The 18,542-nt window shown below is 45.7% G+C and overlaps 1 protein-coding gene across 2 annotated transcripts; it reads right to left on the reverse strand.

Annotated features, from left to right (window-relative positions):
* Window positions 1-16,603: 16,603 nt before the first annotated feature.
* LOC144150191 (uncharacterized) lies at window positions 16,604-18,054 on the reverse strand. Of its 2 annotated transcripts, XM_077682033.1 has the most exons (3): window positions 17,733-18,054; window positions 17,456-17,660; window positions 16,604-16,889 (listed from the first exon to the last, which is right to left on the reverse strand). In XM_077682033.1, the coding sequence occupies exons 1-3, from the start codon at window positions 17,988-17,990 to the stop codon at window positions 16,636-16,638; spliced, it is 717 nt and encodes a 238-aa protein (XP_077538159.1). In that variant the 5' UTR covers window positions 17,991-18,054; the 3' UTR covers window positions 16,604-16,635. The 2 variants fall into 2 exon arrangements, with proteins under 2 accessions (XP_077538159.1, XP_077538160.1); XM_077682034.1 differs by lacking the exon at window positions 17,456-17,660 and having other exon boundaries at window positions 16,733-16,889.
* Window positions 18,055-18,542: the final 488 nt, after the last annotated feature.

Below are 18,542 nucleotides of genomic sequence, written 5' to 3' on the forward strand. Positions count from 1 at the left end.
TAAAAGCAATAAAAATGGAACATAAAATTTTCCTGTCAGTACTCCTTTAAATCTACCTACGGCCATCAAACTTGTTACAGCTTTTTTGGTGTATGTGGGCAACCCGAGAGGACCTTGAGTTCAGGTTTTTCGAGCCGTCTGACATATAGTGGACTTATCGAAAGCGTTGAGGCCTCGAAGACAAGTTGCTAACCTGGCCACGTTTTTCTCTTTTTTACAGCTGTGCATTAATAGTCCCCAAAGTTCTACAGGCGTGGCCGATGGGACACATCAAGGATTTAGGACTTGGAATGACACCTCCGAGAAAAAATTTTATTTTTTTGAAACAAAGACAAGCCTACGTGAGAAGGTAACAGAGCTTTACATCTTGTTAGGCGAACATAAAAAGAACTGCTTATAAGGCGGTCTGATGATGTTTGCATAATGTTGCTGTGTTGTGCTGAGAATGGAGGATATTTTTTAATCATAGCCACCTTTCACCTTTCGCCAAAATACGTCAACTATTCCTTTTTTGATAAACAATGAGTGCGGCCCCAAATGTGAAAAAACGCTTTTCCATTTTCTTACGGAAGAGAACCTTAAGCACTCCTTCTTGCCGTTCAATAAAGCTCGAGTACAGACACCGCTAAAAATCGTTATCAAACGAAGCAGGGTTTAATGTAACACTTCTGCAACGGAAAGCAAATAAACTAGCTCCCGTTTCGAAACCTGCGGGACTTACACGACCTTATATAAACCCGTTGGAGCTTCTCCCCGCAACGATTGCAGTGGTTTGTTGTTTTGTACATTCTAAAATACGCTTTCCGACGAAACGCCATTTTTAAAAGGTATAGACAGACGGGAAAGTGATTTCTAAGTTAAACAGTGCCTTTCCACTCCGGCAAAGTGGAAGACTGCGACGACTCAAGGCCAATCCCCGTAGAGAAGAGACGCCAAAAACACCTGAAAAGAATACAGACATGGACATTCATTATCGGGTTTAGAAACGACCCAGTGCTAAAGCGTCTTCAGATAAAAGCGCAGATAGCGCCAAATGAAGAAGGCAGCACCAACGCGTGCACACGCCTCGCAGAGCCAAAGATGTTTTTTACTCACTCCCTAATGCCCTTCCCTCGCTCACTCGCTCCCTAACTCACTCACTCACTCACTCACTCACTCACTCACTCACTCACTCACTCACTCACTCACTCACTCACTCAACACTTTCACTCGTAAACTACGCTATATGATTTCCCCGAAAGCGAACCATTCGCCGGACCACACTGCGCGGGTTTCAATGACGTATACCAGCGGCGGTTTGTACCTCTCCGCTAGTCTGCACGCCACTGGTATGCGCACGACAATCTGTGGGGCACAACATACGGGGAATGCTGGACTTGCTCGCCTTTTCTAGCGAGGTAGCGCAGCAAAAAGCATGAGGAGGACTACAGCGTGGTGGCTAACAACAAAGTGATATACGAAAACAAAAAAATAACGCAGTTTTTATTAGGGGTGGGGTGCAAGGCTGGAGAAACAGCAGGAGGGTTTGTAGTAGGGCTATTTGGTACATACTATGGATTGAACAGCGCTAAGAAGGGACAAAATGAAGGGCAACGAACACGGACGCTGACTAACAACTGTTTACCACTAAGAAAGAATATTTATAGCGGAACAAAACGATCATGGTTATGCGTTTGCATTGCGGCACGTGTAAAATAGGTTAAACAGGCTGCGCAAGCGCGCATCTAACATGGACGCGGTCAGCTAGATAAAGCGTGAAACTTTCCAATCTCACCAAATATGCGATTTCTTTGCCCAGAAGTGCCACGGATTGTGTGCTTGTGCATGATGATCTTCTGCTGTGAATGAGGAATGCCTCGCATATCTCACGTGTGCGCTGGCCTCTGTAGCTTTTTAAGCCGGGCAAGCATGCTGCCGGTTCCGGTCCTCGGCGAGTTTGCATGTTCGAGCAGCCGGTCGTTGAAACATTGTCCAGTTTGGCCTATGTACAAGTTTTGCAGGACAGTGGTTTTCTTAGATGGTGGCCTCACCGCACTTGACAGAAAGCGTTGCGTGAGTTTCAGTACAACCTTGCGCCCTTTCTCTTGGGTGATTCTTCTGCACAACCCATTCAGCTTTTTGGGCGCTAAGAAAAGGAGATCAACACCTGAGCGGCCAACAATCTTTTTCAGGTCGTGGTTTACGCCGTGTACGTAGGGTATGACTGCAGAAAGGCCATCCGGTGTTGCAAAGGCCGTCTTTCGGTCGTGGTCCTAAATTTCCATTTTCCAGTATATATTTAGCGGAGGTCAATCAACGGGAAGTATTTTGCGCCGTGAAGGCTGTCGAGCGCATCATTGATGCGAGCCAAAGGGTACATGTCCTTCTTGGTAATCCTGCTCAGGTAGCGGTAACCCACACAAAGTCGTCAGCTTCCATCCTTCTGTCTGACCAAAGTTACGGGTGATGCCCACTGGCTGGAAGACGGTATCACTATATCGTGGCGGACAATCTTATCGACCTCCTCTTAAATTATTTCGCGCTCGGCGTGAGTTGAACGCTACGGCCTGGCATTGCTGGCGTTTATGTGATGTGTGACAGTTGTGTCTTATCCAGTGGACAGTCGTCAAGGTCAAAACTGTCTCTAATTGACGACAGCAGATGTAGTAGGGCAGTGGTGCGTGGCTGTGGTAGGTCGGTGGATGGGATCTCATGGGGTGCAGGGCCGGTGTAATGGGTAGGAGGGTTCTCAGCAGCCATGGCGGAAATGTCGTGGTAGTCGACGAAAGGGCTACCTTTTGCAAGCGACATACATTTCGGAAGAGTTGCGCCAGGAACCGAAGTTTAGAAAGGGCGGCTCAACGTGGTTGCCGTCACCGTAGTGATAGAGGGGGGAAGCACCACACTGCATGTAAGGAGCACCTCAACAAGTGAAGCCACGTTTAGGCTGTCTACAATAGGAGGGAACGACGACAAAGGTAGAGCTGTAGCAGCATCTAGTGACGACCGAGTGTGGTCTGGGGAAGCCAACCGTGGCGCCTGGTCAATTTTGTCAATCGCGGCGTCAGAACATGACAGATTGAGGTTGATGAGTTTCCCCGAACAGTCAATCAGAAGAGAATGGGAGGTGATGAAATCGAGACCGACAATGAGGTCGTATGGGCACTGGTACGGCACACACGGACGGCTCACACTCGAGCATCTGAAGGGGTACCTCCGTCAGCGGCACACAGTGCACAAGAAGAGGCTGGAGTCAGTACTTTCTAAAGGCGACAGCGAGTGCAGCACTCATAACCAATTTGCGCGCCAGTGTCGGGTCATACCGACGGCGCCCCATCTCTAGGAATCGCTCTTTTAACACGAAAGTGTTTTATGCCCGCTTACACAAAGATCCGACTGACATCATATCCGTCACGGAAGTGACGTCATCAGAAAAAGGGCTCCTGGCTCGACGGCGCCCGAATTCGAGCCCAAGACTCTCTCGCCACAACGGGAGGTACGAGGTGCTTTGCCCACCCCGCTATGAGCAGAGACGTGGAGCAGCTCTACAGCTCTACGAACGCGTATTATGTCCCTTATTACGGGTCATTCAGATGGTGCTGCCGCCTACAAGAGGCGAAGGGAAGTAGCGCATCACGACGCTAATGAACGCCGACAGGGTGCGCCTCGATTCCAGCGTTTTCATGTACGGGGACGCGCGTGAATTGAGGCACCCTGCGCTGTCGCGTTGTTCGCATGACCGTTATGTGTTTGAAGCTACTGTTTCTGTGCATGTCATTTTTGGTTTTGTCGTCCCAGAATAAACCGATTTTGTTTCTTGCCTGCCGGTGTCTTGCGGGGTAAGGCTCGCGAACCCTTCCCACATGGAGGTTCGTTTAACATTCAACTGCTCCGTTGAAGGCACCTTTCACTTTCGTGTTTTACCGATTCCTATGAAAGAGGGATCAACAACAATTTTTTTCACCTTCGGCCGCCCCATCGGCAAGTAACTCTTCCAGTCGCGCACATCATGGACACCCAAGATATACCTGGCTTTCTTCCATTACAAGAAAAAAATTGATTGATTGAGCGATTGATTCATTCATTGATTTATTGATTCATTGATTGATTCATTGTTTTATCTTTTGATTGATTATTCGATTGATTGATTCATTGATTCAACGATTGATTGATTGATTGATTGATTGATTGATTGATTGGTTGATTGATTGATTGATTGATTGATTGATTGATTGATTGATTGATTGATTGATTGATTGATTGATTGATTGATTGATTGATTGATTGATTGATTGATTGATTGATTGATTGATTGATTGATTGATTGATTGTCCTCGCCAAAGACGCGGCTAGTAGCCAAAGAAGCGGCACAGGCGGCAGACCTCGAACACTTCCCGATAATATAACACTTCCCGATATAAAGGGAAACGGAGTTTTAAAACTCTGCACGTTGTCAACTCCGCTTCGTTGTTGAGGCGTGTAGCCTACGTTCCGAGTTATTCGCCATCCTTTTCGCGGGCAGTTCCAAGTAGTGACCCACTCCTGCCCGCAGTTGTAGCCGAATGCACCTGTGCTGAGAGAAGCTATTTGGCGGTTAATTGATAAACGTAACCAAGAAAACCGGGATTGACGAATGGTAACAGAAGTTCCGCTCTTACCGTAAATTATGTAAAAACCTGTATGAGCGGGACCAGCGCTCCTATCTCGATTCTGCAGAAAGTAGTGCGAATTCTCCGCGTGGAACATTTTGGAGATACATCCGGTCCCGTAAGAACAACTCATATGATCTTATCAATCTTGTAGATTCCTCTGGGGAAGAAGTTCATATTTCGCCAACCACTTTGCTCAGCACTTCAGTGCCACATGCGGCCAGCGTGACGTCTCTGAAATGAACTTATGGTTAAATCGCGTACAAGGCTCTAGCTTAGTGCTTTTGGACGAGCAGTTGGTTTTGGAGAGCCTAAAGCGCATGAAACCGTCATTGTCGTGTGGAGCTGACGGAATAGCTCCAGCTATTCTCAAAACATACGGCAGCATTTTTGTACCTGTTTTGACTGTGATATTTAACCAGTGTCTTAAAACAAACGTGTTCCCTCTCGCATGGAAATTTCTCGAGTGCGTCCTATTTTCAAGTCAGGCTCCAAATCGGATGCAACAAACTACAGAGCAGTTTCTCTCCTTTGTGCTTGTTCCAAGCTGTTTGAGACAGCGCTGTACAAATTACTGTCAAGTTCTGTACAGAATCTCCTTGTAAGTAAACAGCACGGCTTTATATCAGGAAGGTTGACAACAAGTAATCTCTCCTGCTTCATGGAGCAGGCCTCGGCAGCCATTTGTGAGAGGGGCCAGCTCGACGTTGTGTACTGTGATCTGAGCAAAGCATTTGACGTTGTCTGCCACACGTTGTTACTTAAAAAGCTTTTACAGGTAGAAATTGATACACTACTCGTGGCATTTTTGGGTAGTTATCTAGATAATCGGTTCAGTTTCGTTAGCGTTAACGGGCAGGCGTCTGCTCTGTACATATCAACAAGCGGTGTGCCTCAAGGTTCCGTGTTGGGGCCTCTCTTGTTCTCCATTTTTGTTAATGATGTCTCAGCCGCAATTAAGATGTCTTCTTTCCTTCTTTACGCTGAAGGCATTAAAATATTCAGACGGATTGAGTCTATTAATGACTGCATTGCCCTGGAGCAAGATATATCCTCATTTTCTAAGTGGTGCTCAGATAATAGATTAAATCTTAACTCTACAAAAACAAAGGTCATGTCTTACAGCAGAAAAACGAACCGCACTTTATTTTGCTACAGTATTAACGGCGGTTACCTGTCTAGAGTTGAACAGATCAGAAACCTCTGCGTGCTTTTTGACAGTGCCTTAACTTTTTCACCCCATGTCACTCAACTTACTAGGTGGGCGCTCCGCTCTCTTGGGGCTGTATGCAGGTTTTCAAGAGAATTCCGGTTTCCTTATTCATTCCTAAAACTATTCAGAACGCTTTGTATTCCGCAACAAGAATATGGTTCTGTCGTTTGGAATGGAACCTATAGTTCCAACTGTCAACGTATAGAGCGTGTACAGACCGAATTTTTATCAATATTTAGGCATCGTTTTCTTTCGGAGCCTATCCCTACAACTGTTTCTCTAAGTTCCCGGCGGACCCACTCAGACCTTATTTTCGTGTACAAATTGCTTCATGGTATTATTTTATGCCCGGAACTACTTGAATCAATCAGTTTTCGCGTTCCACAAAAAGCTACAAGGCTCGCCCACCCTTTTAAAGCAGCTGGAGCTCTCAGCACGCGTTCTCCTCTTCAAATAATGCATCATCTGCATAATGTTCACTCCGAGAAGCTCGATATCTTTCAGCGTCCTCTTCGGGAGTTTTTGGTAGGGTTGTTAGCTCTGAAACACTAGGTTCATCTTGGCAGTTCTCTTTTTCTTCAGTTATCGTCCTGACGTGTGCATTGACTTCACTGAGCTTCTTCTTGCTCCTGGTTATTCATGTATTGTGCTTATACTGCGACTGTAATTATCGTAGAATTTTTCTTTTTTTGCCATTTTTATCAATAAAAGTTGCCATATTCACTTCATGCGTCCATTTGAAACTGAAAATTTACGCTTCCCGGATTTTGTAAAGACTTTCTTCTTTTCACTCACCCTTCTGTATAGTTACGCTTATTGTAGGATGTCTTCTTGCAATTTACCAGACATTACAGTTTCTATTGATTGTGTAATGTTGGCTAAATTACACTATGGTATTTTTATTCTTCTTTGAAGTTATTGTAGTTTCTTCTTATTTTTTGCTCAGTCACTGTTCTTTTTCCAGCTGTTGAAGTATTTCATTGCTGTCTTATACCTTTTCTGTGCGCCAGCACGAATTGATTGTGTAAAGTCGGTTGGATTGCACTATTTTATATCTAATCTTCTTTGCCGTTTTTGTAGTTTTTTTTGCTCACTGAGTGTTTATTAGTAAATTGTTGATGTACTACAGTACTGCATTTTCCCCTCTGAGTGCTCCAGCACGAAGGCTTCCGCTGTTCCTGGGCACTATAATAAACATTGATTAATTGATTGATTGATTGATTATTATTATTATTATTATTATTATTATCGAGTGAACTCCGGTCAGCACTAAAAGGCAAAGAGCGTGCCCACAGGAGCTCAAAAGAGTGGGGAGAAAAAATGGAAGCTAGAGTTTAAAGAATACCTGTCACTCTGTAAAAAAATGTATGATCGTGATCGGGCTGCATGCATTACGTCCATAGAAAGCAATCTTAAAAGGAGCCCCAAAGATTTAGGGAAATATATCCACAGTAGGCCACCCCAGCATAATACTGAATGCATTAATCTTAACTCCGATGGAGTAATCATTGATGACGTCCCTGCCGCGTTCGCTCAGCAGTTTAAAACGGTGTATAGAGATACCTGCGACGTTCCGTCAGCTCCGATGTCCAATTGTCGCGGTACGGCACCGAGCACGGCATTTGTAGGGGAGGAAATCGTGATGAAAAGCCTACGGGACGCGAAGCCCTCGCTAGCCTGTGGCCCAGATGGCATTCCCATGGCTCTACTCAAGGCTTTCAGTCCTATCCTTGCCCCAGTGCTTGTATGTGGGTTTAACAACTGTATTAGTATTGGAACGTTTCTTAAGTGTTGGAAAATTGCTAAAGTTGTACCTGTACGCAAATCCGGGTCAAAAACAGGTGCAAAAAATTATAGACCGATTTCCCTCCTGTGCAGTGCTTGTAAAATTTTTGAATCTATAATGCATTCCAAAGATTATCCTGCTGTTGATGCCACCAGCTTGCTTGTAATGGACCCACTACACAGCCGGAGGGCCAAGGCTGACCTTTTATTCTTGTACAAACTGGTCCACAGCCTCATTGATTCTACAAAGTTGTTGGGTGCCATAAATTTGAGAACCCCGACAGGCAACACAAGGCACCTAGACCGTTTCATGTCCCCGCCCGTGTCAAGAGTCCCGTGGGACGCATTCAGCACCTATACAATATGCACGCAGAAAGTTTGGATGTATTCCATCGTCCCTTTCCAGCTTTTTGTAAGAAACTGCGTGGCTTGACAAACCAGAAGTAGTTTGCTTGCCCTAGTATGGAACTTCAACTCACACACTTTATGCTACCGAGGTTAGGTTTATCTATGTATGTATGCTAATTGTTTCGATGATTCACTTGTGTATGTAAGTTTTATGCCTTCATTGTGGCGCGATTTTTAGCTAATATCTTTTTCCAGTGTACATGTTTCAGTGTACAAAGTTTTAATCATGTCATGTTGTCTTACACTTGCCTTGTTTGCATATGTGCGCGGGTCATGTGCGTGTGTCGGCGTGTGTGTATCTCAGTGTCTCATTCTTGTTGAGACTAAGCAATGCTATTTTCTATATTTTTCTGAGATCTGCACTTTTCCTTCCGCACAAGCACATCGTTCCTGAACACACTATTAAACAAATAATTGGTCGATTCATTCGTCATTTTTATTATCTCTGCGATTTGGTGGTGTGATCATTTATGTCTATACTCCTGCCATTGTTTTTTTCGCTATTTTTCTGTCAAACGTGTTGCTATGTTTGTTGTGTGTCTCGACAAGATGGGACATTGCAAAGGCATCGCTCGTTCTACGCTAATACTTTATTGCAGTGTAACTTTCAGAAATCTAAACTGTCGTTTGATATGTACACTTTGTCTCTATCATATGCACTGTGTATTTTGTTGTATATTTCCTTTTCTCAAGTGTCTTGAACGCTTCGCTGGCCGAGGGCCATAGCTTGCAACACGGTTTTTTTGCTTTTTTTTCTGAATTTCTGTAAGTATTTTTACATTATTTTTTCTGTCATATTGAGGATTTTGTGTGTTGTACCGTGCTGTCCTGCGTTTCTTTTATTAATGTTTTGTATATGGTGTGCCAGCACCAAGACATTAGGGGTTGTTCCTGGGCACCGAAAATAAAGGTTGATTGATTGATTGATTTGATTGATTGATTGATTGATTGATTGATTGATTGATTGATTGATTGATTGATTGATTGATTGATTGATTGATTGATTGATTGATTGATATTATTATGATTATTATTATTACCACCAGCTCTATATAGAGTCGTTAGAGGCTGCTGCGTCTCAGAAACCGGCTGAATTCTGGAGGTATGTACGCGGCCGTTCTAAGGCGTCTAAAGAACACGTTAGCCTGCTTAATTCCAATGGTGAAGAGGTTGAGGATGTTGCCACCAGTTTTCCTCAGTACTTTCATTCTGTCTTCCAACTGCCAGATGGCAACGACGAACGCCTATCGTATAATAACTGTAATTTTAATACACTTATGTTCCAGGAAAAAATTGTCAATGATAGCCTTCAACGGATGAAACCATCATTTTCCTGTGGTGCAGATGGAATTCCAGCAGCCCTCATGAAGGCTTACGGCAACATTTTTGTGCCTGTCTTAACTTCAATTTATAATACCTGCTTACTTTTCGGCAAACTTCCTCGTGCCTGGAAGATCGCTGGAATTTTTCCAATATTTAAGTCTGATGATAAGTCAGCCGTTTCTAACTATCGCCCGATCCCACTCCTTTGTGTCGCCTCAAAACTCTCTGAGTCAGCTCTGCACAAAGTTCTCGCTGCCTGCGTCAAGAATGTTGTGATACCAAATCAGTACGGCTTTTTATCGGGTCGATCGAGGGTCACAAATTTTGCAAGCTTCATGACACATGCTTCGGCTGCAGTTTGTGAAAACGGCCAGTTGGACGTTATTTATTTTTACCTCAGTCAGGCGTTTGATGTGGTGAACCATCAGTTATTAAGTAACAAGCTTGCTACGTCCGGTGTAGACGCAAGCCTTGTTGCCTTGTTGTCCAACTATCTCCTTGACCGGCCCTTTTATGTAGATGGAAACTACAAAAAGTCAAGTGTTTACCTTGCAACAAGTGGTGTACCTCAGGGTTCCGTGCTGGGTCCATTATTGTTTTCTATCTTTATCAATGATGTGTCAACAGTGTTAACAAACTCTTATTTTCTTCTGTATGCTGATGATCTCAAACTATTTAGGCACATTAGCGGTGTTCAGGACTGCTGTGCCTTGCAGAGGGATGTGTCGGAATTATCGGTCTGGTGCAGAAAAAAACGCCTAATTTTAAAAACCGCTAAAACAAAAGTTGTCACCTACAGCCGGAACACCCACCGTCTGCTGTTTTCCTACAGTATTGTGGGGGCTCCTCTGCAAAGGGTTGAGGAGATTAGGGACATAGGGGTGCTTTTCGACAGAACCCTCTCTTTTTTCCTCATAATAGGCTCATAACCCAGCGAGCGCTCCGAAGTCTTGGGAATGTGTGTCGGATAACAAAGGAATTCTCTTCTCCATATCCATTTCTAATGCTATACAATGCAATATGTATACAACAGTTAGAATATGCTTATGTTGCCTGGAACGGCATCTCCAAATCTAGTAGTGAATTAATAGAACATGTGCAGAAGAAGTCTTTATCCATATTTAAGCACGGTCATCACAATCACAGTCCGGGTCCTGATTCTGACTTAGCCATAGTTCCTTCCATCCCTTCCTTGAACTGCAGACGTATGCCTGCAGACCTTACATTTCTCTCACAAAAATGTTCATGGTGACCTTTCTTGCGCAGACCTGCTTAACTGTTTAGAGTTTAATGTACCACAAAGGCCCACCTGGTTGCATCGCGATTCTTTACCGCTGCGCGCAACTCCAATCATTCTCCTAAGCGCAGAATACAGAATTGTTACAACCGTTTCTTTGAACGCCCTGACATCTTTCAGAAATTCTTTACGATTTACCGCACAGCGCTGTTGAATACAGTATGTGAAACGTCTATGATATCTCTGTCGTTCGTTTTTCTTTTTTTTTATTGCTGAAATTTGGTTTTTCTGCGGTTCTGTTTAACCAATATAGTTGCCTGTTTTTGAAACTGTTTACTTATCATGCTTGTCTTATCATTTGTCTCTATACTCTTGTCATTGTTTTTGTCGTCTTACTGTCAAACTTTGTTCTCTGCTTGTTGTGTATTCATTACAATAAGCTGAGCCACAAAGGCATCTTCTTTTTTCTTTTTTACCTGTACCCAGGCTCCGCCTGTGCTTTATTTTTGTAATTTTCGCTACTTCAATATGTGTGTGTCTTGTCGCTTGTTTGTTTCTTGCAATATGTTTCTTGTATTTCGTTTTCATATAACTATCCGTGCGCCAGCACTCAGGCCTCTGGCTGTTCCTGGGCACGTAAATAAACATGATTGATTGATTGATTGATTGATTGATTGATTATTATTATTATTATTATTAGCATGGCGCCCAGCCGGGATGCATGCTTGCTCTGCTCCTGCCCTTTTTTCGGAAAACAACAGTTCTATCGCTGCGAAAGCTGCGTGTGCACGCAAAGTGTGTTACCTGGCCGGAAGACCAACTGGAACTTTTGAGGGCTGGATCGCGCCCATTTTGCTGCAACTTGTGCAATTCTACCAAGTCGGGCGCTAAGCCTAAAGACGAGATGGAGGCATCCCCGACGGAAACGTGTTCTCCGCAGCCCAGCGCTCCCCCGACCAGTTCCTCTCTCTCCCCTCCAGGTGACCTTTGTGGTGAGATTGCCGGTCTCCGCCGTCTTCTCCTCGACGCGCTGGAGGGAATTTCTTTTTTGAGCGACGAAGTGTCGCAAATGCGAGAAGAAAATGAGCGCCTCCGAAAAAACCATTCCCGCGTAGCCGAACAGCAAGCAGGCTCGAATCGTCGCCTCCCTCCGCTCCGAGGTTCGTTTTTTACGTGAGGAGCTGGCCCGCCGTGTGACCCCCGCGCCTGCGAAGTCCCCGACGGTTGTTCCATTTCAAGCTTCCGTGATCCCCTCAACCTCCGACAACCCCTCGCCCTCCGACACGCCTCGAGACACCGAGACCAGTCCTGTTTGCACTACGCCGCCAGCTCGTCAATCCCCTTCGGAGCAACGCGTTGACGATCCTGCCCGACCCCCTTTGACAACAATTGCCACAAAGGGTGAAAAGAATGCAAAGAAGGGAAGCAGGCCTGCATTCTTTGGAGCCATGGAGTCGTGTGCATTGTCGGTGGTTGAGCGGCCGCAGCGTCAAAGGGCACTATTTGTTTCAAAGTTGAGCCCTGACACTGCCACTGCTGACCTCAAGAAGCACATCGAATCTCAAAATATTTGTCCCATTTCCTGCCGGCGGCTGAAAACAAAATATTTGTCGTACTCCTCATTCTACGTCATGGTTGACGAAGAAAACATGAAGCGTCTGAACGACCCCTCAATGTGGCCGCGTGGCTGCATTTTCAAACCATTCTGTGGGATTCTACATGATGATATGCTCCATCCTTCAGAGTCTGTAATTGACAGTGAAGGTGTGTAATTTGGACATCTTTTACCAAAACGCTCGTGGTCTACGGACTAAGCCAACTGAATTCTTCGCTAATGTTATTTCGTCTTCGTTTCCTGTCATTGTGATTACCGAAACTTGGGTGTGCAATGAGATTCCCTCATCAGACTATTTTCCATCAAGTTACAACACCTTCCGCAGTGATCGTGACTTCAGTGCAACCAAACAAAAAGGTGGTGGCGTGCTTATGGCTGTAGATAATTCTCTGAGATCTGTTCACCGAAGTGACATTGAAACTGTTCCTGAATCAATATGGGTCGAAATTAGCCTTGATCGCTGCGAAAAACTGTTGATTGGGTCCTTCTATGTGCCGCCTAGCATTACCCCAATCTCTTTTAATGACATCATCTCTTCCATTGAAAATGTCATAGCTTCACATAGGAAGCACAGGATTGTTGTTATTAGTGATTTTAATACCCCTGGTATCGACTGGAAAACACTTAAATATTCTCATTACCATCAATACATAGAGAATAAGTGCGGCCTGCTATTAGATTTTCTTGCTTTTAATTCCCTTCAACAACATATTTCTATTGCCAATCCTTGCGGTAACATATTAGATCTGTGTATTTCGAACAATCAGCCTATTGAAGTGTCACTGTCTGACGTTTTTCTTGTTCGTCCCGATAAATTTCACCCACCGCTTAAACTACCACTCTCTCTGTCAGGGTAAAAACACAGCTTTCAAAATAACATCGACAAATCGCCCAGATTTGCTTTCAAAAAAGGTGACTACGTTGGCTTACACCGTGACTTATCCTCCATTGACTGGTCTATGGTAAATGAAAAAAACCAATGTTGATGACCAGGTAGATCAGCTTACGGAACTTATCTTAAGCGGTATGCGCAAACATATTCCACAATATACTCCTAAACTCCATAAATATCCCCCCTGGTTCTCGTCTGAACTTATAAGTGCTCTAAAGCATAAAGATCGCGCACACAGAAAGCTTAAAAGCACTCCATCTCTCGAGCGCAAGGAAGATTTCCGATGCCTTCGAACTCTCTGTAAACGCCTATATAAACGGGATCACAGTTCATATATTGCACACTTAGAAAAAAGCGCCTCTGACAGGCCGGCTGAGTTCTGGAAGTATGTACGCAAACGGTCTAACGAAAGTGAAGAGCCTTTAATACTACTAGACTCCGATGGAACAGAACTACAAGCCGTCGCTGACTGTTTTGCCACGCAGTTCTCTTCCGTTTATAAATTCTCTGACTCTAGCACTACTATCGAACAACATTTGGAAATCAACACACCCAGTGCTCTGTCGCTAGATGAAAATATCATCAGCGAATGCGTTAAGCGCTTGAAACCATCCTTATCATGTGGTCCAGATGGTATCCCCTCAGCCATACTAAAAGCTTATAGCAGTATATTGGTCCCAGTACTGACTAGCATATTTAATAACTGTCTGATTACTTCCACATTTCCTAGCATGTGGAAAATTGCTCGTGTTTTTCCAGTGTTTAAGTCTGGCTCTAAAACTGATGTCTCGAATTATCGACCGATTTCTCTTCTCTGTGCCATGTCAAAGATTTTTGAGCTGGCCCTTCACCACATACTGTCTTTTAATGTGAAAAACTCATTGAATAATAATCAACATGGATTTGTCCCTGGCCGCTCAACCGTCACTAATCTTGCCAGTTTCATGACGCAGATATCTACACCTGTATTCCAGAAAGGACAGGTCGACACCATTTACTGTGACCTCAGCAAAGCGTTCGATGTAGTCAATCACTCAATGCTTATGGTTAAACTTACTCATTTTGATGTTGACACCGCTGTTGTGAATCTATTGCATAGCTACCTTCGTGACAGATCATGTTATGTTGCCGTCAATGGCCAAACGTCCTCCTTTTACAAAGTGACCAGTGGTGTACCTCAGGGTTCGGTATTAGGCCCACTCCTCTTTTTAATGTATGTTAACGACGTTTCTTCTGCCATTCGCAGTTCTTCTTTCCTTTTGTATGCAGATGATATAAAGATATTTAGGGAACTCATTCATTAAACGACTGTCGTTTGTTGCAGTCTGATTTGAGTTCTTTTTCAGAATGGTGTAAAAACAATAACCTTTCTCTCAATATTTCAAAAACAAAAGTCATGAGTTTCACTCGCAAATCATCTAGCGTATCTTTTTTATACTCTGTCAATTCTGTGTCTTTATGTAGGGTTTGTGAGATCAATGATCTCGGCGTTCTTTGATAGCACCTTGCATTTTTCAGCTCATACTAAGCGTGTTGCTATGCGGGGTCTTCGTTCTCTCGGCTGTGTTTGTAGAATATCGAGAGAATTCAATTCTCCTATGCCACTCCGCAAATTGTACACCGCAATATGTCTTCCTCAACTTGAGTATGCATCTGTGATCTGGAATGGCATCTCTAATTCCTTAAGTAACGTAGTTGAGCGCGTCCAGAAAAAAATTTCAAAGCGTTTACAACCGTCGCTTCGCTAAAAATGACTCTGGCTCGTGTTCTAACACCGTTGAACTATTGTCACTGCCTTCACTTCGCTGCCGGCGAAATCGCGCCGATCGGAGCGATTTCGCCGATCGAAATCTTTCTTCTTTCTTTTCAAGCTTGTTCACGGTACTATATCCTGTCCTATACTGCTCAATAGTATTAATTTTCGGATTCCGCGGAAGCAACAAGAGAGAGCAGGTCGTTTCTTGTAACTACCCGCCTCTCTCAGCACTCAACCCTCAACAGGATACAAAGTCTTTGTAATTTTTATTTTCTTGACCTCGATGTTTTTGATGGGTCACAATTATCGTTTACCTCCAAGGTTTCCACCGTTATAAGATAACATCACATGTGCAATTTGTTTATATCCTTCTCTTTTACTTTATCTGGCGCATTGTTGTATGCATGTATGTATGTATGTATGTATGTATATTATCTGACTTTTCGTCATTATCATTGGCTATTTCTCATACTGTATTAATCTACTTTTGTCCTGTCGTCCTAATATTTCTGTACGCATTGTGTCTCTGATAGTTTTTTTTCTGAACAGTCATCTTGTTCTATTGTGTTATTCTTAGTTTTTTTTCTTTCTTTGTGCGCCAGCATCAAGACCTCTGGGTTGTTCCTGGGCACGTTAAATAAATGATTGATTGATTGATTCATTGATTATTATTATTTCCGTGCGCACGGCGTGTAAACGCCGTGCGCACGGAAAGTGCGTTGTTCTTCCGGACGAGGAACTGCAGCGTTTGATTTACGGTGAGCAGCCGTTCGTCTGCAATCTGTGTGTGGCCGCGGCGTCACCCCCTAGGCCTAGCGACCCCGGTGACCAAACCAGCGATGACGGTGAGCCAGCGAACATCCCGGCCAAACGAGTGGCGTCCCCTGTCGGAGCAAGCTTCAACCCTTCAGCGGACCTACGTGCAGAGGTAGCTGCTTTGAAGAATCTCCTGTCCGAAGCTTGCGCCAGCCTCTCTTTTCTTGGGGATGTTGTCACCGAACTGCGCGAGGAGAACCGGCTTCTGCGACGGGACAATGTGGCTGGGCTTGCCCATCAGGCTGCAACCGTCGCGTCCCTGCGTGAGGAGGTTCGCTGCCTGCGAGGGGAGCTCGCCCGTCCGCCGCCTTCCCCGCCTGCTTCCCCGAAGCCTGCTAGCCGTTCCACGCTACCGGTCACGTCACCGCACTCCGGTCTCCCCATGAGGTCGTCGTTCGCCGCAGCTTCCGCCGGTGCAGCGGGTGAAGGCGGCCCCCTCCTGTCCTCGACGAACGCTTCGGCATTCTTAGAACGCTCCAGCGGTCAACCAGGTGTGGTGTTGAGTGATTTGAGTTCCCCATCGGACTGCCCTTTGCCTCCGCCGGTGAACTTAGTGAAGAAAAGAAGCCCACCTCGCGTTGGTGCATCGGAAGCTTCTGAGTTGGTTGTGGTGCGCCGACCGCCGAGCTCCAGGGCCATCTTTGTTTCGAAGTTGTAGGCTAACACGACATCTGGGCAACTGTTGGCCCACTTGTCGAATGTGCAAGTCACGCCATTGTCGTGCAAACGCCTTAAAACCAAGCATGACTCCTATTCTTCTTTTTGTGTAACTGTTGACGCAGAGTGTTTCAGGCGCCTGTGCGACCCGTCTATAGGGCTAGTGCGCTGCTACTTCGGCCGTACACGCAGCGCCACCTGGCAGCCTCCGCGGCGTTTTTTGCTTGTCCGGGTCTTAGCGAAGTCAGCCGCCGCCACTAACGAAGTGTTGCGGGATGGCGCCTGTGCGGGCGAAAACACGCAAATCAGTGTACTGTTGCGTCTACGGATGCCATAACAGCTACGCCAACACTGCTGACAAGCTCCCGAAAACCAGTTTTTATTCCTTTCCGTGGAAGCCGTACGAAGAGGAGCGCAGGCTCTTCGGACCGCGCAGGACCGCGCCCAGAATGGGCGCGGTGAAGCGAGTGCAGCTGCAAGTGCTTCAAACTCTGTCCTCCTCGTTTTGATGCGGTGGGCCATCGTGCTTGTGATGCGGTGCTTCCGCTCTTGGTGCCATCTGCGACAAAATGTGCCATTTTGTATAAAATGCACAACACGCTGTGAAGCACATAAAGGCTGCAGATATAACAAACCTGTCTACAGCAGCCTGGCCCAGGGTTAAAAGCGCGATCTCCGCTATCTGCTCCACGCTTTTTTTCACAAACGTTTTGTAATACGTTTCCTCTCTCTGCTCCAGCATAGCGAGCAGGTTGCACCTGTTTATTGTCAGGGGTACCACGCTCGCCACCTGCATGGTTGCGTACGTTTCTCGCGCTTCCCCGAGCAGCGATTTGACAACCTCGATGCCGAGATTGAGACTTTCGTCTACAGCTTCTGTGGAAGCACCGGTTGGATCTGCATTTTCGTCGTGGCTGTCCTCGCACGCGATCATGTCCGCGAACGCACACCTCACGCCGGAGAATTGGGCATGTACCGTTTTCGGGCACAGGGGTTTGAGTACTGGGGCAGGCAAGGGGCGACCTGTATAAATAATTATCAAGTTGTATGATGCAATACAAAAAAGCACGCATGCTTCAATGTTGAAAAATCTGAACAATTCAAGAAAGCGCTCCTCGTGCTTACTTGCAAAGAGTTCCTTTATCTGTTTCTTCGTGTCCAGGGTCGGTCGCGCAGAGGGTTTCCCCCAAGCACGCGGCAACTCCGTGCACGATTTCTCCTCGTGGCTGTTTATGAAAACGGCCACCGCCGCCGCGTGTTTACACCAACCGCGGCAGCCAGCCTTGCACGAACAGCGGCCTCGCACAATGCGCCTTGGGTTCGACGACAACTACATAAACAAAACAAATCACCATGTACGTGAAATAAGCACATAAGGGTATCTCAAATACAATTCACTCACCTCCAGCCGCACGTCGTAGTCGCAAGTGCTCTTCATCTGCGGAATGCACCTGGCCACGATTTCAGACGGCGCCGTCTCGCTGAGGATTTCTTCTTTTACGCCGTACACGTGGTTGCTCGCGTAAAGCTTGATGCCGCGCCTGAAGCAACTTCCCTTGAAATACTTCTCAGGGCTCTGTATTTTACTAAAACCGCAATACAGCACGCACGATCCGCTTGGCGCCGTCATGCTGGCCTCGCGCGGACGCGGCCGAGCCATAGAGAAAGCCTTGCGGAGCTGCGTTGCACGGAACGGCGGACAAGCAAAAAATGCGGCGCGGCGCCGGAGGGGGCGCCACCGGTTCCAATTCAGTGGCGCCTCCAACGAGCGCACGAGGCCTATATGGCCAAAGGGCTGCCTCTTCAAGCCGTTCCAAGGCAAGCTCCACCCTGGCATGGTGCACAGCTGTGAAACTTCTGAGAATGACCAGTAAGAACGACACTCTCGACATCTATTATCAAAATGCTCGGGGTCTACGTACTAAGTCCTCCGAATTTCTTAGAAATGTTGTGCGCTCCAAATTTTCTACTATTGTTATAACTGAAACTTGGCTTTGCGATGATATCTCATCAGAAGGGAAAAGGTTTGGGCGTGTTGGTTCATCGTCACACGGAAAACAAGCGCTAAACAAAAACACGGGACGAGGAGTAGACGGGACAAGCGCTGACTTTCAACAAAAAGTTTATTGCCGCTCCAGCGCTTATAAACAAGTCTGGGAGCACGAAGAGAGGGGAAAAAAGAAAGGGAAACATCAAAAACGGAGGCCAAAAA

Source organism: Haemaphysalis longicornis, unplaced genomic scaffold, assembly GCF_048455015.1.
Source record: "Haemaphysalis longicornis isolate Haplotype H1 unplaced genomic scaffold, Haemaphysalis longicornis Haplotype H1 scaffold_8, whole genome shotgun sequence".
Classification (NCBI taxonomy): Eukaryota; Metazoa; Arthropoda; class Arachnida; order Ixodida; family Ixodidae; genus Haemaphysalis; species Haemaphysalis longicornis.

Bases quoted from the DNA above. Each gene is read 5' to 3' on its own strand.
- LOC144150191 (XM_077682033.1), bottom strand. From the start codon at position 17,990: ATGGCTCGGCCGCGTCCGCGCGAGGCCAGCATGACGGCGCCAAGCGGA. The intron at 17,661-17,732 runs GTGAGTGAATTG...TTGTTTATGTAG, and splicing joins ACTACGACGTGCGGCTGGAG to TTGTCGTCGAACCCAAGGCG. The intron at 16,890-17,455 runs GTAAGCACGAGG...ATTTTGTCGCAG, and splicing joins GATAAAGGAACTCTTTGCAA to ATGGCACCAAGAGCGGAAGC.